The sequence below is a fragment of the Hirundo rustica genome, chromosome Z (assembly GCF_015227805.2).
Source record: "Hirundo rustica isolate bHirRus1 chromosome Z, bHirRus1.pri.v3, whole genome shotgun sequence".
NCBI classification, from domain to species: domain Eukaryota; kingdom Metazoa; phylum Chordata; class Aves; order Passeriformes; family Hirundinidae; genus Hirundo; species Hirundo rustica.
The window spans coordinates 70402683-70425111 of record NC_053488.1 but is presented as its reverse complement, the minus strand read 5'-3'; the positions used below and the strand labels follow the sequence as shown (position 1 = coordinate 70425111).

Genomic DNA, 22429 nt, shown 5'->3' with positions numbered 1-22429 from the left:
GTAAGTGATAATCATAGATCTGTCTAGGTGTATCCAGCTCTTTATAGCATGCCGCTTGTTTCAGCTGCAGGATACTTCCAGGATTTGTTGTCAGTCCACTTCCTCAAGTGCTGTGGACCTTTTAACAAAAATAGGAACAACCACATCTGAAGTTTTGTCTCATCTGAAAAAAGCAACTGTCAAACAGTATAGTTGGAAATTCGATTAGGGAAAGATCTTCAGATCTCTATATTTGGGCAGCTAGCTATATGCTGTAAGAGACTTAATTCTTTGGCTCAATTGCAATTTCTCCAGTAGTGGTAATGTTTAAATGCTCTACTTGTTTCTCTGTATAAACATGCACATACAGGAAATCTCTTTTTAATATCCAGAATCTGCCTCTGCTCCAAGCTGCTTTCATCAAGTATCAGGCAAAGCACATGTAGGCAGTTGAGGCTCTTAACACCCCTTTTCATGACACCAAAGTAAGATCACTTGTCTCTTCAGTCTCAAAGCCAAAATTTAAGACCCTTCCTTAATCCTGAGTGTGATACATTTGCAGGGTTTCAGTTATTGTCATAAATGGTTCAGCTCCTAGCTGTGCCAGCTTTTCTGGTTCAGCTGCAAGGAACTTGAATGGTCCCTGGCAGTATCTTGGAGAAGATACTGTGGTACATGTGAAGAGGGTTTTGTTCCATTAGTACCTGGAGTGTGCCAGGAGGTGGGGAATGGTCAGGCTGCTTTTGCAAAGCTGGCTCCTGGGCCTTCTTCTCCAAGAGTAGGGTCATTCCCAGTCCTGCATGCTTTCTCTGGAAGGACACTCAGGAGATACCCCGGATGAAGGGCTCATCGCTGAAGCAGGAATGGGATGGACCATGTTCACCTTCACAATGTGGTTGTGAGAATGCCAATGTTTTTAGGAGCATGGAAGCATGATGCCATGAGTGTGTAAAATGAAGATTAATCCTGTCTTGGAAGGAGTTATTCCTTTCTTAGAGGAAGAACATCAAGGTTGATTTAAATATATTTAATTTTTTTAAAAGGTTTGATTTTCCATGCTCTATTTTACACTATGAACCGGATATAATACATAGTAATGTAAATATCTGGCAAAATTATGTTGGTCAGAAGCTTCATTTACATGCTGTATCTTTTGGCAGACGGAGTGCCTCCAGAATTTCAAATTGGTGGAAGTGCTTATGGGCAGTAAGCAAGGTAAGTGAAGGAGCATTGGCCAAAGACACATCTGATCTCCATGAGATTTTTTTCCCCATTCTAACCGTCACAGTTCATTTTCTGCAATAAAAAACACAAAGGAAACTTCATAATGATGCTGAAATCAGAAGTGATGCTGATTCTTTTCAGTCCTGTGTGTCCTGTGGGAATAACGTTCTCTTTCATTATTACATAAAAACTCATTTGTGGTTTCTGGTGGGTATTGACACTTCTGCCCTGTTTTGGGGAGCTATGTTTAACTCACATCTTTTTCTTAACTGGAGTTATTTATTAAAGATTAATTCTAAAGTTCAAATGGCTCCCTTCATCTGTCTTCTTTTCTCCTGAAACAGCCACTGAAGAAGAGTAAGTTTGAGTCCTAAGACAGTCCAAGTAATACGTCTGTGTGTTAGCACAAGCAGAATTCTGCAGTCCTAGCATTGCTCAAGTCTTTTGTGATCCTGCAGGAGCTGGGCTTTTGTTCTCCAAGTTAACATCCCTTTGTGCTTCAGTGTTTGTAAGGTTGCGTGGAGAAATAAATTAAGACATTGAAGTAGTCTAATGCTTCAACCACAGCTGAATAAATATGTTTGCAGTTCAAATACTGTCTCAATGCTTGGCCTTATTTGTGGGCATCATTGGGAATTTGTTTTATAAAGCTTACTGTAGCTTTGTGATTCACTGGAATTTGTTAGAATTGTTTTAAAACTTCGATAAAATAGAGAAGTTGGTTATTATTTTACTTTTTAGGAAATATAGTTTTTAAGTCTTCTGTCAAACTGTAGAGTATGACCAAAGTGCTGCTTGTCTTCTGAGTGGGTTCGGACTTTTTATACATTTTTTAAAAGGATAGTGATGTTTAAGAACTGTGGAAAAACTCAGACTGTTCCCAGCACCTATGTGTTGTTATTGTTGGATAAGAAGTAGCTCAGGTCTGCATTGTCCTTTACGAGAAAATCGGTTGTATGCAGAGCTGTACTCTTCCCGTAATTTTTCTTCTTATTGTTTTTGTGTAATTGCGCCTGATACAAATTTACATGTTTTCTAACATGATTAATGTTCTTGCCCTCTCCAGTTCAACGCATGGTCTTGGACAATCAGGAACTGATTCTTAACAGACTCAAGGACATAAGAAAGGTAAGTCTGAAAGAGAAACATGAGGTTTTTTGGGTTTTTTTAGCAAGTGTGGAGTCCCCTTTCTTACAGAAAAAGAGTCATTGGTTACCCTCTAAGCAGGCTCAAGTGTAAAGCTAAGTACTTGAACTGAAGTTTCTTTCTGTTTCTGATATTCTCCAGGCATAGAGGACATGATTACTAACTGCAGGACTATTTTGGATTTTGCTTCACAGTATCTTTTTGCCAAACACCATGTCATTTATTTTCCTTTGTTTTGGTAGACTTCAATACGTCAGATGAATCAAACAAGATTTTACATTGTGGAAAATAGTAAATCCATTGTACAAGTAAATTTATTTGTTGGTGGCCTTCCACCGCAGCTTTCCCCTGAAGAATACACAAACATTCTCAAGGAAGAGTTAGCTATCAAAAGTAAGTAAACAGGTACATTTTCAGACACATTACCTTGTTCAGAACAAAATGTAATAGCATCAATTGCTCATTTTTCTTATAATTTTACCTTTTTCTGACCTTCTGATTTTAAAAGATCATTCTGTCTTTTACTCTTGTGTGCTTTTTTTAAACATTTTAACATGCTCACAGTTGCAGGAGAGATGTAACAGCTCATTATTTACAGGATATTTATTACATTACTCTAGCTATATGTGACTACGTCTTTGTTTGTGTGAAAATGCATCACTTTTTAGAAGAATTGTACATACCTTAAACAATGTGCAGAATATCCCTTGCTTTTTTTAACCTCTAGACACTTTTTGCCTGGGCTGTTCTCCGTGTTAGTCATGAGCTCTGTGCCCCATCATGGAGAAGTATGAGCAGTGTGTGCACACACATATGGACAAACACTCAGGGAAAAGAATTTATTTTTCTTTTTCAAAGAAGTGTAATTGAATTTTCATAATATTCCTTCAACCAATACTTTGTTTAAACAGTGTCAGGAATGTGTATTGCTTTTTGTTGCAGTAAACAAAGCATTCTTCTCAATCTTTTATGTCACTTCAAGAGGACTTAAACTTGAAATGCCAGAAAGAATTTTTAGTCACCTTCTATGAAAATCAGTTTAGCTTTTCTTACTTGCAAAGTAAACATGAGAGGGAAAGTGTTAGCTGGAGGTTCTCCCTGTATTTGTATAACTTTTAATATTTATTTATATTATATTTATGTAACTTTTTAAAATACTTTAAATATTTACTCTAAATGTACCCAAGGTTTTATGTGTTTATATTTTTACCCTTTGCAGCAAATGTAGTATCTGTGAGTCATGTTTATCCAGCACAAGGTAAGCATTAAAATTTTTAGTCTTGGAAACAATGTCTATGTTCAAAACTGCAGCTAAATACTAGAGGCTGGAAGCTCAGAATATGTTGGTCTTACTTCATAAGCAAAAAGCCCTTCAGGTAAAATGTAATACAGTGTATTTATGAAGTGGAGTGGATTAGTGTCACCTTATTAAAAAAAGTTAAAAGGTTGGCTTCATCGCTTGTGTTCCAGAGGGCGGTAATATTTCATCATAAAAATGAGTTTTGAAGTTGCACCTCAACTGAATAATCAAACATCACAGATCTGTTAAAAATTCTTCAAGTGTTCTCTCCTTTAGTATTTTGAGAATACTAAAAATTGGTACTGCTTTTGAACTCAGTGGGACTGTTTCATGGTCACTAGCAGTGTTAAGAGCTAGAGTTCAACGGCTGAAAGTTGAAGAAAATAAATGCATTCATCCTTTAAGCTGTTTCTTTGCTTTTGCTGTATGAATTTTATTTCAGTGAGGTCGGAGAGGCCATGAGGTTTCTGACAGCTGGGGCAGGCAGCTTTAGTGCAGTGCTCAGGTGGAGATCTTCATTTGTTAAAGAATTTAAAGTGTGGAATTTTCTCTTCTGTATGTTTAGGTGTTTGTAGTTGAGATGTTTCGCATCCTTTGGCAGGCTTAACTTTCCACATGTCTGCTAAACGGGTCTTTGTATAGCATGGTTTTGAAGACTGATGTGTGCTTCCTTTGTGATACCTGCTGTCTCCACATGACTTATCAATACTGATTGATTTTTGACCTTTCATAGGAAAATCTGTAAAGCTTTCAGATGTACCTTCTCCTTTCCATACTTGTCAGTGGTGATTACTTGGTTTTGAGATACTTGTCCGATGTCACAGCACCATTAAACCAAATTTATATGCATGTGGTTTTTAGATGTTTCTGCTTGTATGTGACTTTTATTGCCACTTTCTTCTTATGTTTGTATTTTTGTGGTTCTCATAATTCCTAACCCTCCCTTTTTGTTGCAGCCTGGTTATGTTACCAGCCTATATCTCATATACTGTCCATTATGCATTTTTATCTTATCCTGCCCTGTTTTCCTCCTCACCAAATAGCTTACTTTGCACTAACTTGTCAGTGTTTATTTTCTCTTTTCTCTTTTGTCTTCCCTTCTTTCCCAACTTCTCCATTCAGAACCTAAGCCAACATAAAGATCTAAACTTGATTATCAGCCCATATATTTGTTTGCTGTAATTATTATTCTGATATTGTTAGTGAACAAAACTAATGGATTTTCAATAATTGGATACAAAATGAAACCTGATACCACTGCCACTTGTACATGTTGAGAACAGAATGTCTTGCCAAAGAGTATGCAAATAGGCCCTACCCCTGAAGCTCAAAGGAAATCTTTAAATATGCATTAGTTCTGTGCTGCAGTTCTTGTCTTCAAGTTGCTTTGCTTTAACAAAAATCTGAGATGTGTTTGAGGGTAGGAAGGAAGGTTTGAAAACAGAACAACACAATTCAACTGATAACAAACAACTGCATAGTAAGTTTTGCTGAATAAGATTCTCAGTAAACTAAGTAAACTTTTGCTGTAATATGAGACCTATTTTATAATAATAATAATAATAGAAATTATAAAAAGTAGTTCTGATGTCTCTTTACAGGTGCTGTTGTACTCCAAATTTCATGTTTTTCTGAAGCTGAAAGAATATATATGCTAGTTAAAGATACTGTTGTCAATGACAAGCCTCTGAATGCTGTGGTGATTCCTACAGTTATGGTAAGAGACAGGTTTGAATTTTAAAAAAAGTCTTTAAAAGAAAAAAACCAACTGCCTTAAAACTCTTTCTGCTTAGAAATAAATGAAAATATGTTTTATTCAAAGAGGCCATACTATAGCATTACAAAAAAAATTGCTTCAGAGCCTGTGCTTCACGTATATGATATATTCAGTCAGTTAAATAATTTGTCCTGTTATTGTTCAATTGTCAATCTACAGCTGCCTAACCATACAACTATAAAAGGGAGGAAAACAATTTTTTTTTTCCTCTTTGTTTCTATTAATGATTAAAATGTTACTTGGAGTTTCAGTTTCTGCTGGTATGTCTAGAAATGCTTACAGAACTTTGTTATGGAAGCTAAATGTGTTTCGTCACTAACCACGAGGTAAAATACTTCTACTTCTTTACACAGTAACATTATCTTCATTTCCCCCATTCTGTAGCAGAGACAGTTTGACTGTGTTTACCCCTTGAGGATTTCAGAAGAACAAGCTTCTGAAAGACTTAGTGCAAGAGTCCTTTCACAAATTCAGGCTTGATTCTGATTTATTCGTGTTGTTACTAATCACTTTCATATGAATCGGTTTATTTAATAATAGGTTAAATGTTAATAAAGTGGAGTCAATGTGAGAAGAGGAAGATTATTAACTGAGTGAAGTGATATTTTTAACCAGGATTATGTAGGTTCTGTCCAAAAAAGTGTTGCCATAGTTACTTTCTGCTGAGGTGTTGTTTTATCTTGTCTTTCTGGAACTGTGTTATGGCAAGCAAAGTGAGAGTCTTTGACTTCTTGAACATCACAGAAGGTCAAAAAAAATCACATTATTAGTGGGAATAATGAAACGACTTTATGTAGGATGGTAGCAAGTTCAGTGGCCATAGTTGCTTTCTCACATACCTGCTTTCACTGTTTAAAAATGTGTCAACACTTGTCAAGACTTTCTGAAGGCAAAACTATGGTTTTTAGATGAGTAGATACTAGTGGTAGTGCTCACAGGCAAATGGCAAAACCAAAAGTTACACCCCCTCCTAAAAACTGAGAGCCTTGTTCTTATGTATACATAGGAATTGCATTTTGTGAAGTCCTTAGATATCAAGGCCCGCTTGTCCAAACTCGATTTCAGAGTGCCTGTTATGAGAAATGGAAAGCAGCTATGAACTTTCGGATAGTTGTTTTTGGTGGTTTTTAGGCAAATGCATTATGAGCCTATATTTGGTGTCTGCGGTGTGAAGTTGACCGTACGCTGTTGATTACATATGTTTGTTTTTCTGACATTGGATATATTTTAAGATAACTTCTTGATGCCAGGAAAATGTGGATATTGCTCTCTTTTATCTGATGCAAGATATTTTTTAGAAACTCCTGTTCAGGGGACTGCTAGGGGTTAATTTCTAACACGTAAGCAGGAGAGAAGGTAACAGGGCACAAACATTGTGTTTCCTTTTCAGCATGTGTTGTTTATATTTGGTCATCTCACTGAAAGGAACCAACAGTTAATTTACATGATACTTCACGTGTTGCTTTTTGTATGGTTGTCCACCCAGCTTATGCCCTTCACTAATTACCTAGGTGCCTTGGTTTGAAAAGACAGGTATCTGCTAGGGAGAGGTGCGGCCTCTCTAGGAATGGGGAATTCCAATCCCTTCCCTCCGTGTTACTATAATTTGGAAGATTAAAAATACACTTTGCAGTCAGAGCTATGGGGAAAGGAATAACAGTCCTTTACTAGTAAATAATACAGGACAGACAAACAACAACAGCAATTATAATAATAATAAAACAGAACCAAGAACGCCGAGGGGCTTTGTCTCACAAGCCCCGGGCAGTCTGATCTCTTGGGACCCCAAGAGCACCAAGCCAAAACGGTGGAAACTCTGGCGCTGATGGCTGGAAAGGGTGGGTTGTCCCGGCAGGCAGGGGGGTGTCCTGGCAGGCGAAGTGAGCAGTGCCGGAGAAGCCGCGGTGGCTGGACCCAGGCTGACCCAGATCCAGCAGGGCAGTGGAAAAAGTTCCGAATTCCTGGGCGCTCCAACAGATGATAGAATTCTCAGGACCGAACCCCTACATTAACAATGGACTCTACGCAGCTACCAGTCGCCCGACCGTCCTCCCTGGAAAACTGGGAGCAGAGAAACCACCACCCTCAGCTCTCGGGAGCCTTTTCCTCCCCCCTAAACTAAGTGATCCACTTCTTTTGTACGGGTCAAGCACCCTTTAAGCATCGGTATTTAGTCTCCTAGCAACTTATGGGGGGAAAATTCCATGGGAAAACTTAACCCCCAACACCAGGGTAGACTAATGGTTGATTTTTGTCTTTACTTTGGGTAGCAGTTGGACTAAATGAGTTCTGTGGTACTCCAACCCAGGCTTATCTTTTTAGCCTATGATAATATTAGTCTTTGTTTATATGTGTGATAATTTAAATACAGTACCAGGAACTGACACAATACCAAATTTACACCATATTTGAAATTCCTTTTGTGAGTGAAATACCAAGAAATTTGGAATGAAGGGATAATGATTTTTCCGAATTGCCAATTAAATTGAAGAAAAACCCAACCAACAGAAAAAGACAACAAACCAAAATAGGCCTTGTTAAAAACTGGTAAAAGCACAGAAGTATTGGTGGTTAGTAGGTTGCTAGTGCTATTTTTCTGAGGTAAAATTTGCTTACACTGTGTCTGATGCTTTGTCTAAGATGGAGGCATGGTTCTAGTCTGGCATGCTCAAGTCTACTCAGAGCAATCCACCTTCTTACTACCTTTACTGAGAAGTCTAAGGGCAGAATCAGTTTGCATAAGTTGCTTATCAGAAAGTCAAGCAGTTAGTGGTATCAGATGTATTGATCTGTTTTGCTGTTTCAGGCCTTTAGGAATTTAATCAAACACTTTTTCATTTCACAATATTCAAAGAAATGAAAATACTGTCTTCACTGGAGTGTGAAAAAATAAAAGTGCAGCATTTTGTAGAGCTGTTTAACCTGCTGTGCATAAGGAACTGCAAGGACAGTTATGTTTCACCCTTTGGTATCAATTCAAGGTGAAAGACATTGCAAGACTAAGTCTTTCCATTCAGAACTAATTTAACAGAACTTGTTTTGCAGCACTGGCAAACAAGGAAGTCAACAAACAGTTGTATGAGGCCAATACCAGCACAGGTCTTCGTGGCTTTATCACTAATGCTTTTTACTAGTGGAGTGCCCCCTGATGTACTATCAGATTCATTCATTAAGAGTAGCAGGAAAACATCTGGAAGGTTCCCAAATAGATGAAACTTTCATTCATTCTACCAAGTCCTCACACAAATATTTGCATCTTAAAAGCACCCATAGTTAAATGAGCACTTTAGCCAAAACACGAGTGATTACTTTTCACCCTTTCAAAAGGGTGTCACCTTTTTCACTCTGTGCTGGAAGAGTTTTCAAGCATTGGAATGGACTGCCCCATTCCAATGGGGCAGTGGGGTCACCAGTCCCTGGAGGTGTTCAAGATGGGATTGGACATGACACTTGGTGCTGTGGTCTAGTCAACAATGTGATATTCAGTCAAAGGTTGGAATCGATGATGTTGCAGGTCCTCTTTCAACTTTTATGATTCTAAGGTTCTTCCATTTCTCCAATATGCCAAAAAATAAAGAAAAGGCTTGGTGGTTGACCCAGCTGCTGCTCCGGTAAGGTTGTGACACCTTGCACATAATTTCTCATCAGATAATGAGTCCTTTCTGGCCTAAGGGTGAAGAAATTTTTGTGCTTAGGGCATTGTGAATGCTTGCATATGGAAGATGCTGGCAGCCATTTGCAAATGTTGAATTCTGCTTGTCAGAGATATCTGCAGTTCCTGGAGACAGCCCACCATCCGGGAAGATGTACCGTGGTTGTCACACTGATAGGCTGGTGGCACAGAACGCCTTGTTCTGCTTTGTTGTGAGACGTGATTACACAGTACAGTCAATGGAAAGGGGATTAGTGTGGGTAATAAACATCTTGCCCCAGTTTTAAGCCGTGTTTTGCTACTCCTGACAAATTAAGCATTCACAGTGACTGTCAGAGTGTCCAAATCATGCAGCCTCCTTCAGCTGTCTCTAAGAAAGGAGCAATAAATTCCTTCCTGAATGCCAGCCAACACAAAACCCTTCTGCAGATTTTATTCCTCAAGCACAGCACTGAAGCCAGGGCTGAAGGGGGAAGGGAGTCCTTGGGCCGTGAGTCACATACTCTCTTCTGCCCAGTAACAAACTCACTTGTCTGTCCCCAGTGGGGCTTTGTTAAGGAACTTTTAAAAATTGTGCAGCATAAGGGCACTACCCTTGTGGCTGTCTGTAATTGTAACAAAGAGTGTGCTCTTGAAAAAGCAGAGCAGCAGCCCTGATCTATTGTACAAACTCTCAAGAGCTTTTAATCCTTACTAAAAAAAAATTGTTTTCTTAGAAGCTGGCCTTTATTTGGGGATTTAGCAGTGTTTCTTACTCCTTTAAGCTTAATGAAAGGTTGTGATGAGAAGCAAGTTCACTGTAAAGACAAGCACTTTCTTGAACACTTCTTTTTATTCTGAATAGCTGCATCTAAATGTGTATAGTTAGGAAATTACATTGGGGAATACCTTAACAAAGGTGGGTTTGATTAGTAGAACTGTTCAGTTTACACTACATACAGATTTTTTATTAGCTTCAGGCATTCGCTGTAGCTGCTTGTGAATCTTAGTAGCATTCAGGGTATATATTTAACTGGTTTGGGGGGGTTTTAGTTACAGTATTGACACTTGACAAATATAGTTGGCAATTTACAGTAGAAACTGTAAATATGTATTTGCAACAATTTATGTTACTTGGGTAAGATCTCAGACAACTTTACAAAACACAGCTGTGCTTTTGAATGCCTTAGAGTGCACCATGTCTCAGAAATAGTTGTGATTCCCTTAAGTTGCTTTTGAATTATTTCAGTTATTTGGTTTTAAACCCAATGCATTAGAACATGCCTGTAAAAGCAAGTAATATAAAACATGTGTTCACAAAGTATGTCACTTCTGACTGTCCCAAACCAGTATTTTTAGAAACTGATTTCCTAAAGAGAAGATAATCAAATGTTCTTGTTAAATTCAAGTAAGGTATTTGTTGGACTTCAGTGTTGGGTTGGTCTCTTTTTTGAAAAAGTTTTTGTTTACTTTGAGCTGCAGGACTTCATATTTTTTTTTCTTTTTATTATCCTGTTAACCCCCCTTTTTTAAACCCCACGAGCTTCCAGGCATTATACCAAGCCTCAGGTTTCAGGTTGCTGGTATTGTTCAGAAAATTGAGATGGCTGGAGATTAAATTTAGTTATTTAAAAAGCTCTGAAGAGGAAGAAATGGGAAGTGAACAGGAGAGAGGATATGGCAGAGTAAAAGATGAACAAGGAGTGGTGGAAGGGAACAGTGTGCTCTGTTACCCCATGGGACATGATGTTTCCTTTCAGAGCTGCTCTGCCTTCTGTTACTCGTAGGATTTAACCCCATACAGTACTACAGGCTGGGCAGAGTGGCTGGAAATCATCCCAGCACAAAAGGACCTTTGGATGCTGGTCAACATCTGGCTGAAAATGAACCAGGACTGTGCCCAGGTGACTGAGAAGGCCGATGGCATCCTGGTCTGTATCAGCGATAGTGTGGCCAGCAGGAGCAGGGCAGGGATTGTCCCCATGTATTCAGCACTGGTGAAGCCACACCTTGAGTGCTGTGTCTAGTTCTGGGCCCTTCACTTTAAAAAGGACATTAATATGCTGGAGTTTGTCCAAAGAAGGGAGCAAGGATCACAAAAGGACCAGAAAACACGTCTTCTAAGAAATGGCTGAGGGAACTGGGGTTAGTCTCCAGAAGAGGAGGCTCAGGGGCGACCCCATCGCCCTCTAAAACTCCTTGAAAGGAGGGTGTGGGGTCATTCTGAAAGGATGTGGGGGTCAGTCTCTCCTGCCGTGCCTGCAGTGAGACAAGAGGAAATGGCCTTAATCTGAGACACGGGAGATTCAGATCAGATATTAGAAAAAAGTCACTGTCAGGGTGGTCAGGCACTGGAAAAAGTTGCTCAGGGAGGTCGCCATTCCTCCAGGTGTTCAAGAGTTATCTGGATCTGATGGTGGGGATGTGGTTGAGTAGTTTAGGCATTACAGTGGCAGTGCTGGGTGGATGGTTGGACTTGGTGATCCTAAAGTTGTCTTTCAACCTTGATGATTCTGTGATTATCGAAGCACTATTTTAAGTGGGATATGGATGATGATGCAGGAACTGATGGAGTAACAAGATGGCCTTTACTTCTGAAAACACTAGAACTCGGCTTACTCTTCCATTAATGCTTGGAATGGCTCAAGGGGACAAAATCCACTTGTCTTTTTGGGATGTGTATCCTTGAGTTGTTGACTTAATACTCAAGGAATCCTTTTTGTGACAGTGGCATGCATCATGTTCCATAGACTTCCTTTGCTGCCTACAAATATCCTTTCCATGTGCTTATCAGCAATGAATATATTGCCCTTGTTATGTGTTGGACATGCTTTAAGTAATTGCTTCCCCCTTTCCAATAAAGCCTGAAGCTTGAGGCCAAAGGTATTTTGACTTCAGTTGTCAGTTTAGCATGAAGGTAGTTCCTTTGGAGAGTGCTGTGTGCACAGCTTTCAGCCTCCTTGTCATCAACCTACTTGTTTTATCAGCAGTAGAACCTTTCCAGTAAAATAAAACATTGGGATTGTTTTGACTGTTTGTCCCCCAAAACAGCCCTTGTTTGGCTCATTTATTTTTCAGGAAAACAGATATATTTTCAAACTGAATGTCTCATAGAATTTGAAGGATGAGTAAAGAAGGGGCAGTGTACCTGCTTCACCAGCCTTTATACATGCTTAGTGTTCCTCTTTTCAATGTGTTTTCTCCTTATCAAGAGACAAGTCACACTGGATGGCAGAGAGCATTACTCATGCAAGCAGTGTTAGAGAAGGATTTTTATGTGTTTGTCAGCATCTTGACACATCTGGCAGGGTGTGACTTACAGAGGATTAGCACCTAGCTCTTCTAAGAACAGAAAATTAGAGGAAATCCCTCAAGTACTGTGAAGACCGAAACAATCATTTGTTTGTAAAAGTCCCTAAATCAGCTCACAGGTCTGGGGTATCTCAATGTCAGGCTCCATTTTGCATCCCCACAAATTTAACACATTAATTTGACTCGATTTCTCTGTTGTTCACCTCAGATCATGGTCTCTGGTGGTCACTCATAGGCAGCAGCTGAAAGCCTGTCTGGGTGCTGCCTCGTCCTGTCTGTAGCTGTTGGTATCTCTCCACATGCTTTCACACTGTGGTCATGCTGCTGCCTCACCGACCCCTGAATCATTCTTGTCTAAATTGACTTATATTTAGCACTGTTGTTCTGTTCCCTGAATCCATCCGGTCAGCTGCGTGACAAATTGCTGTTTCCTGAATGCTGTCCAATTTGTAAATAAGAATTACCACAACTTAGGGACTATAGCAAATGCTTCTGTCTAGAAGTGCAGTTGCTGAAATGTCCAATGGACTTTTCTGGCATGTACCCGCACCCCAGCCTTGTGGCAGGGTGGATGAAAGGTGTGCTGATGTTTTCTAATCTTCATAGAACTACTTACAGATCATTTCACAGAACTATTTATGGGTGAATAGGCTGGGCGAAAACTGGTCCCAAGGTGCATCCTGTTGGATGTGCTGCAAGTTTTGACCTCTAGTGAGGCAGCAGATATTGTTTCTTTGCAGTTTTTGGAGTGCCTCAGGAAATCTCACCTATTCTGTGTCCAGTGGCCTCCTGTCAGTTTCTGGAGGCTTTCACAGTACTTGCAGCAGCAGCTTCAGTAGGTCTGAATACTGGTACCCCTGAGTAAATCCTCATGATGAAAAAGCTTGGCTTATATATTTTTAAAAGAAACTTCCAGTTTCTAATTTCATAGGGAGAAGTACACCACTGTGTGCACCGAACATCTTCATTTTTAAATGCTGTGTCCTTGTAAATTGACATGCATTCTAAGACAACCACAAAACTAAAGAAAGATTTTTCAGTTGGTTTGTGGAGAAGTTCTCACTTTTCAAGGAAACTGTTTTAATTGTACAGAACTCTTATCCTTCATGCTGTTCTTTGGCCTAAACTGTTTACTGGAAATGTGTAGGCAGGGCTACTTAAAATGCCTTTGTTTCTAATGTTCGGCCCAAATGTGTACTTGGAGTGGATTAAGAACTCCTCAGTTTCTAGGGAAGCAAGACCAGCAGCCAACCTGTCCATCCTGGACACCGAATTTTTTTATTTATAGAATCTGGATTTTTTTTTTTTTTTTTTTTTTTTTTTAAATTAGGCATCAAGGAAGCATCAGGTAATATTTCTGAGATGCAGTAGTACTTTTCCTGCCTTTTCATGTCATTGACTAATCCTTTTTCTTGTTTTCTTTCAGGCTTCCAAAATACCACAGAATTGTTGCCCACTTCTTGTATTTGTGAATCCAAAAAGTGGTGGTCTAAAAGGTCGGGATCTACTGTACAGTTTTAGAAAGCTGCTAAACCCACATCAAGTCTTTGAACTTACCAATGGGGGCCCACTGCCTGGGTAAGTCATCATGCTTTATTATTTATTTATTTGTTTGTTTGTTTTAACATTGTTTTGTTGTTTTTTAAAAGGGCAGACTAGAATCACTTATTTTGAAGATCTAAATGGCTTCTGTGCCTGAAGACCAGGGCAGTGGATCATTTCCTTCTGACTGTTTGTACTGTGAGAACATATTTATGGGGTTCTCAAAAGAGACTAGAGTAGTTTCTGATGTATATACTTCTGTCAAATTTAGCAGAGTCTGGCCCTGGCAAAGTCATACGCACTTTATAGTTGCACATACTTAATAATTATTGAAAATAAATATATTATATATTTGAATAGAGATGGAAAGAGAAATGTCACAATTCCTGATGAGGGTGGATTTTTGCTTTTATTTCTTCTGATGTTTCATGGGAATTACTAGGAAAGTGTAATGAAATTTTCTATTTTGACTCTTGAAACTTGGCCACAGTTGCAGAATCAACAGGGTCTGCCTGATCACAGCTGCAACATTTCTACAAGGAACAGAACATAATGTGCTTCTAGGAGGACAGGAACTGATGACTTGATTTAATGAAGCCCACTTTTTACAGCTTCATAAAACTGAAAGCAATGGTTGTAGCCTATTCTTCATTCCTTCACTACTACTTTAATAAAAAACCTTATCATGACAAGATCTTCAGAACAAAAGCTTTGTGGGAAAAATGCAGCTTATATAGGAGACAAGATAAAGAAGCTATCCAAACTATTTTTTCTGTCACAACAGTAGAATTCTGTTATCTTTTTTATGCACTTCAAGCTGCAACTTCAGTAACTAGTTCATTTTGTTTTGGCTTTGGAATCTTTCTGTAGTTTTATGGCAGAATGCTCCCACTTGTTCATTGCTTCTTGTGCAATGGGAAATAAAAATTCTTTTGCATGATATGTCGGTACGTAGGATGAAAAGCCACAAAAGGTAAGCATCACGAGGAAGACAGTACTATGAAGAAGAAAATGTACTGTGATTCCTGTGACTAAGTACAAAAACACCACCGATAATCAACATCTCCTCTAGGATTTAGAGAGTTACAGATGTTCACATGACTACTTAGGTCTCTGTGCCCTTGAGAAAGGAAGTGATTAACCATTTAGTTCTGTCTGTGAAGAATCTTAGAGGAATATAGTTTTCACTCTTTTTAAAATCATCTTTATCTAAAACTTAATATTTTTCTGTTCATTTTGTTGAATTTGATCCAGAAACTTACAGTAAAGGGGCATGGACAGAAATCCAATAATACTGTATTATTTTAAACAGCATATTGGGACTTTGCATTTCCTATATTCCATTGTAACTTTTCTTTTCCCCTGTGCTTCACTTCACAATGGAGGTTTCACACGTTCTCCAAAGTCCCCTCCTTCCGAGTGCTGGTGTGTGGAGGCGACGGCACCGTTGGCTGGGTCCTTGGTGCACTCGAGGAGATCAGGCACAAGCTGGTGTGCTCAGAGCCCTCAGTTGCCATCTTACCTTTAGGAACAGGTGAGAATCACAGCAAGAACCATTCTTCTGCTGAGCACAGAAGCCCTCTGAAAAGTTTTATCTTTATCTGTCTGACACAGAATTTAATTTTGCAGCCGAGATTCTGTGAGATTCAGTTCTGGCTGCTGCTGGAATTTAAACCACAGTATCAGCTTTTCAAGGAAATGTCAGTCATGCTTTCAGAAAAACAGCATCAGGAAAAACAAGTCAGCAGAAGTGTTGATATGTGTGTGGCTGAATGGGCAGGAGCTGAGAGGGTAAATTATCCTCCTCCTGACAACCACAGGTGCATCAGCCATTGCTGTAAGACAAGAAACTCAGTTGCTCCCTGGTGTCTCAACTCCATTACAGGTTTTTCTACCACTTTTTGTGGAAATGCTCCAGTGTGTCTGTATACAATGGTAAGCCCATGTGCAGACACAACACAACTTAGATTTCTTTTTTTCCTGCTAGTTAACTCTTCCTTCGAAACAAACTAATTCTGTGACTTGATTGGAGCTCCTTAATGCAGTGTGATTGGTAAAATGGGGCTGATGAACTGATTGTGAAACACGGTCATGTTTTGGTGTTCTTCACTGTTGCCCAGGTAATGACTTGGGGAGGGTCTTGCGTTGGGGAGCTGGCTACAGTGGGGAGGACCCGTACTCCATTTTGGTTTCTGTGGATGAGGCGGATGATGTTCTTATGGATCGCTGGACTATCCTTTTGGATGCAGAAGAGCCAGCTGAAGGTGCAGAAAATGGCATTGCAGAACCTGAGCCTCCCAAGGTAAGCTGAGCACCATTTTGGTGGGATTCTTATGAACCATTGTTCTGGTGAGAATCACAAAGAGGGATGGGTATTAACGTCGTTCAGTTTTTACTGTTCACTTTTTTTTGTGCTTTGGCCTTACTGAGCTGTTTCCTAGTGAATACAGCATACATCTGAACCCAGGGTTTTGGTTTTGGCAGGGCTAGTTGACTGCAAGGCACGTTTTGTAGCTGTTTAGCAAAAAGCATCTAATAGAGGATTAATTCACATGGCAATGACATTCCTATTTGCTTAAGCTGGAAGGAAAATTATTTCTCAAATAAGAAAAGGCTTTGGAAGTAATGCCAAAACACTGTCCAAAACACTTGTAAAACTGGAGTGTCAACCAAAAAGACTCCCTTCCTCAAAAGGTACTCTCATGTTTCCTTTCACTGTTTAAGAAATTACTAGGAGTTGCTAGCATATACAGGAAGTAAATCCTTCTGTCGTCTTACTGCTATTGTGTGCCTGTATATGTGCCATCTGTTATTTGTAATTTTTTTTGAGTGAAAGTCACTGTAAATTGGTTCATATGAGCTTGGTTTTGCTTAGGAAAATAAAAATGTTGATGCTGTATGTGAATCCTGGTTCTGTCTCTTTTCAGATTAAAGGAAGAAATTGACAAGAGGCTTGCAAAAGAAAGTAGGAATTCATAACAATGGTAGCAATTGTCCAAGATTTTAGTCTGGTCACTGGAAAATCCTAGGCATTATGAGTCAGTTCGAGGATTTAAGATGCTCTGGTTCCAGCTACTTTTAGATTGATGGAGACAGGGGCTTTTTTTTCCCATGGTGCCTAATCTGCTTTTTAAAGGTGAAGGATGGGAGAGTAAGGCTAGGATAAAACAGCTGTGGAATGAACTGACATGCAAAGGAAGATTTAATGGAAGAAATGGTCAAAATATGTAGGAACTTGAGGTTGGCATATAGGGAGCTGGTTAAAATGCAGCTGAGTAGGTGAAGTCAAGTTCTTCATTCATCTAGTGTAAGCTGGTCATCTTCCAAAGTAAGAGTGTCTTCCCAATGATGTAATATAAATCCATGGCTGATGCCAAAAATAATAGTGGCATTAGTGTTCAGCAGCTTGTGAAATTATTGCATAGAATTTTTTTGAGAGGTTGAGTTGGTTTTATTTCTGCATTTGTTTTTATTTCTGCCTTACCATGTTTGTTACTTTTAATTAAGATTAAATTTTGATGTTTCTGATACTTTGGAAATAGTGACTATGCATGTCAACAGTTGTTCATGCAGCTTTATTTTTAGTTCAGTGTTTCTGGAAAATGTTTTCCAGAATCTGTCAAGATGCAACTGACTTGGAAGAATCATGTACAAAGCTTCTTTTGTTGAAAAGCTTTGGAACATCTTCATTTTTCATTTATAAATGTAGCAGGAAATTATACCTTTTTTTTTTTTCCTTTTGGTCAGATTGTACAGATGAACAATTACTGTGGTCTTGGCATTGATGCAGAATTGAGCTTGGATTTTCATCATGCTAGAGAAGAAGAACCAGGGAAATTTAATAGCAGGTAATCCTGGGGAATCAAGGTGTGAAGGTCAGTTCTGTGGTATTGTATTACTTCCAATTTACACTACAACATAATCTTAAATGCTACAGGTATCCACTAATATTGCTTGTGGCAGAGCTGGGACAAGGAGGAATTAAGCTAGCCAGGAAGTCATAGACACAAAATTCCTGTGTTTTGTTCATTTGGGTTTGGTGTGGGGTTTTTGTCCTCTTCCAAGAGAGAGCACCAAAGCAGTTTTTGGAAGCCATGTCATTGTTATTCAGTATTCTTAGTATGACAATAACTGCATTGTTGGGTTCAATGAAATTTTGAGATAGTAGAAATATCTCTTGCTCAAAGCCTTTAGCAGGAGTGAGAGGGCAGTGCTGCTATGTGAGCAATAAGCACTGCTCAGAAGTGTTCAGAACTTCTGCACCTTTTTCAGTTTTGCCTAGTGCTGTTGCAGCACCTCCATGCTGGTATTAAGGATAAAAAACTCTCTGTATCTCAAGTGAGAATGTTATTAAAGATGTGTTAACAGAGATCTTTCTCCTCTCTGACCTGTATATCAACCAATAATGGGACTTTTTCCTCTTCCCATAAGTATTGAAACTGATGAGCAAAGAAATCACGTCTATGTAATTAATCAGTAATTCCTTATAGAAACTATTTTTGTTTGTTTTCCCCTATGTTTGTGATTAAATGCCTTCTAAATTGTCTATTGCCAGAGTTACAGCCAGTTACAACTATGCAGTGTTCAAATTGTAACTATTAAAATTATTCTCTGACCAGTTAAGAATGCAATGATGTGTAATCTGACCTATCTTGTAGTCTTCTGTCTGTTGTTACAGGCATTGCTCATGGTGCTTTTCTTAAAGACTGACTAATACAGTTGTTGATGTAAATACAGGTAGTTCCTGATACATATTAGGAATTGATTTGCATTTTCAATACACTTGACTGAAAGCATCTTAGGTAGTAAAATCAGGCAATAAGTTCATGTATGGCAGTATTCATTCTAGTAAGAAAGTTTTCTAGATGGAGTTGTGCAGTTAATGTACAAATTATGTCCATTCTTTCTTCAGAATATACTATTCCACATTTACAAAGCTGCAGCATTTCAAAAGATGCATCCTCTTCTTATTGCCACTGCATTTAAGGGATATACTTTGATTGCTGTTGCCCTGTGTGCTTTGCATCTCTGTTATCTTCATCTCAGTCATTTCTCAGTGTGCAGCATCCATAGTGCAGTGGGCAATGTCTTGGTATCATTCTTGCAGGGTGACTCAAAGAACTTCTGGGAAAGAAGAGATTTTTTTTTTTTTTTTTTTTTCAAATCTGAAAGGCTGTATACTTCTGAAAAGGAAACATGAAATAATTAATTGATACTGAGGTACATTTCTGTGGAAGCTAAAAGCTTGTGCATGTTGACACATGATATTTACCTTTGAACTGCCTGTGAAAATGACTGCTAAAATAGTTGAATTTATGCTTCCCCATGATAAGTAAGTGCACGCTCTTGTCAGTAATATTAGCTTTTTAAAAAAATTATTTCTAGTAAATTAAATAAAAATGGTATCTACTTAAAGCAAGATGCAGCAGCTTCTGGTAGGTGAACTGGGTATTCTTGAGTGCAAAACAGTAAATTTCAGCTTGTGGCAACAGAAAATGCAGGTATTCTTCAGAAGAAATACGGGCTTGAGCGCTCTTTTAAAGCAAGACCTTAAACTGATAAATGTCCCAAAAGCTGTGTGCTCTCTGGCCTCACTCAGTAGTCTCTTTAAATGCTCTGGACTGCTTACATTTAGCTAACAGCTCAAAGTGCAGGGATAACATCCCTGCAGGAATTCCATGCTGATCTTGCATTTCAGGGCAGATAAAAATAGTGTATATTGTGATATTGATGGCCTTTGCCTTGGTGAGTGCCAAACTATATGAGTTTTTATTTCTTTCACCGTGTAAAATTTAATGATAGGACATCTGCCTTCATTGACAGAATCACAGAGTGGGTCAAGTTGGAAGAGATTGCGGTGGGTTATCTGGTTCAACCTTCCTGCTCAAGCAGGGTCATCCCAGAGCACTTGGCACAGGATTGCATTCCAGATGGTTCTTGGTATCTCCAGCGAGGGAGACTCCACACCCTCTCTGGACAATCTGTTCCAAGCATGGTTGTTGTGTCATGTGGCAACAGTGACTATCAGCAGGGAAACTGCCAAGAGAAGTTTTTGTTGAAGCTCAAGAATCCATTTATTCGCCCCTACCCCAGGCTGGGGAGGGGGTGAGGATGAAGAGAGATGAAGACGAAGAGACAGAGCAGGGGCAGGGTCATGGGTCTTACAGGGCATTATAGGGGTGGGATTTTCAAAGGAGGAGTTAACAAAGGTAAGATGACTTTAAAACGGGAGCACACACACACTCACACAGTAAAGAAATTCTTCCTCATGTTCAGGTTGAACTTCTGTGGATCAGTTTCTGTCTGTTGCCTCTTGTCCTTGCCTGCTGCCTGGCTCTGTCTTCTTGACACTGTCCCTTCAGATACTTAAACACATTGATAAGGTTCCCTCTCTTCTGAGGCCGAACAGGCTCATCTCCCTCAGACTTCCTGGTTAAAGAGATGCTTCAGTCCCTTAATCATCTTTGTTGTCCTCCACTGGACCCACTCCAGGAGCTCCATGTCTCTCTTGTACTGAGGAACCCAAAACTGGACACAGACTGAAGACATACCTCACCATGGCAGAGCAGAGGGGCAGGATCACATCCCTCAATCTGCAGGTGATGCTCTTCCTAACGCACACAGGATCCAATTGGCCTGTTGGCCCCCAGGACACACTCCTGGCTCAGGGACAGCTTGTGGTTCACCACGACCCCCAGGTCCTTCTCCTCAGAGCTGCTTTCCTGCAGGTTGCCCCCAGATGTTTCACAGGATTTTTCCTCCCTAGGTGCAGGACTCTCCCTTTGCTCTTTGTTGAATTTCAGATGGCTTCTCTCTGCCCGTCTCCTCAGCCTGTCAAGGTCTCTCTGGACGGCTGCAGAGCTGTCTGGGGTATCAGCCACTCCTCCCAGCTTTGTGTTGTCAGCAAACTTACTGAGGAGGCATTTGGCTCTTCATCCAAGTAATTTCTGTGGGATCCTGGAGCAGTCTTAAGGATTGCATATACAGAAGAGATCATATCTTGTTTGTACCATACAAAACGGCAGAAGATTGCTGTGGCAAGCAGTTTCCTAAATGCAAGGTTCGGGAGAATATTTTGTGCAATCTAATTCAAGTTTAGACTTATTTTACAGAGATATATAACTGTTCTGCAGTTAGGGCACTGTGAAGTATTCCTTGAGTTTTTGAAGGCTTCCTTCTTGGTGCAACAAAAATTATTACTTCTTGGGGATATTGCAAGTGTTATGTTTCTGACTGATATTCCTGTATTTTTCAGTTCTATCCAAATTAGACAACACTTGTCTTAAAGTAGACACACTAAGGCACACTCCATGCTCTTGCATGGAGCTGAAGTGTATGTTAAATGGTGTTGCATGAAGTACCTTTAATTTGGTGCTATTCTAAACTGTTAGGACATAGGTCTAATCATTCCCAATGTAATAATTCAGGGTGACTGAAAAGTCTCTGTCTGAAGACTCAGCTGTAACCTGCACTGGCTGTCTTCCCTGCTTTAATGTCTACGGTATTTAGACATAATGCTAGAGAGATTTTTCAGAGTTGAATTCCAATGACACCCATATACTAGTAGGGTCAAATAATGGAAATTTATGTTTTTTATTTTAAGGTTGCTCTGAAGGCCATGTATCCAAAGGTTTCCATTATAGAAGAAAATAGTCCGTGTGTTTAACTAACTTTTGTTTATGTTATTCTTAAAATATTTTGCCATTTCTAGGGATGCCATAAAAATCTTCCTCATCTTTTTTATTCTAAATTTAGAGGTGTTAGAGCTCTGTCCCTATCAAGTGACTATCACAATCTTAAGCTGACATTACTAAGCCTGTTTTAAGTTTCTGCAGCTAAGTATATTTCAAATTAATTAGAAATGTGTAAAGCAAAGATTTTCAAAAGGTTTTTTGCCATAAGTATTGCAGCATTGCATGAAAAACCAAAAATGGGTCATGACGACCTCTAAGTCTTAATCAAAAACGTAATCTTCCAGCCCAGAAGTTTACATTTCAAAGAGGCATTGTATTCAGGCAATGTTTCAAGAAGGGACGATTTTTCTGTAATAAAATTTCACAATCTGTACATGCCTCAACAGCAGAATCATCCCTTAAGTAAAGGTATGTAAAGTAGCATTTCACGGTTCATGCTTTGTTTCTGCAGTAGATCTAGAATTTTAAATGGATTTTAATTGAAAGACTCTTTAAACATACCTGCTAGAGGACAATAGTGGTATACACACAGGGAAAAGTGCTATGTCTGGCCTCACATTTTAGTTACAAGATGCTTGTCTGCTCCTAGGTTTCACAACAAGGGAGTTTACGTGAAAGTTGGGCTGCAGAAGATAAGCCATACTAGAAACCTTCACAAGGACATAAAGCTGCAAGTGGACCAGCACGAGGTGGAATTACCAAGTATAGAAGGACTCATTTTTATTAATATACCCAGGTAAAAAGAAGAGGAAGGATCCTTTGTGGATGCATGCTGGACTGTGTGTGTAGAACTGCTGCTTGGTATTTGATCATCAAAAGTCACA

General features: G+C 39.3%; 1 protein-coding gene across 1 annotated transcript in view; it reads left to right on the top strand.

Moving 5' to 3' along the window:
• Positions 1–22429, top strand: part of DGKQ (diacylglycerol kinase theta) — a 97605-nt gene that overhangs the window by 61874 nt on the left and 13302 nt on the right. The window contains exons 11-20 of the mRNA XM_040091014.1: positions 1140–1194; positions 2270–2331; positions 2592–2742; positions 3569–3607; positions 5251–5366; positions 13796–13947; positions 15297–15445; positions 16032–16213; positions 17659–17759; positions 22195–22341. Of these exons, the coding sequence (XP_039946948.1) occupies positions 1140–1194; positions 2270–2331; positions 2592–2742; positions 3569–3607; positions 5251–5366; positions 13796–13947; positions 15297–15445; positions 16032–16213; positions 17659–17759; positions 22195–22341 (1154 nt within the window). The remainder of the gene's footprint in view (positions 1–1139; positions 1195–2269; positions 2332–2591; positions 2743–3568; positions 3608–5250; positions 5367–13795; positions 13948–15296; positions 15446–16031; positions 16214–17658; positions 17760–22194; positions 22342–22429) is intronic.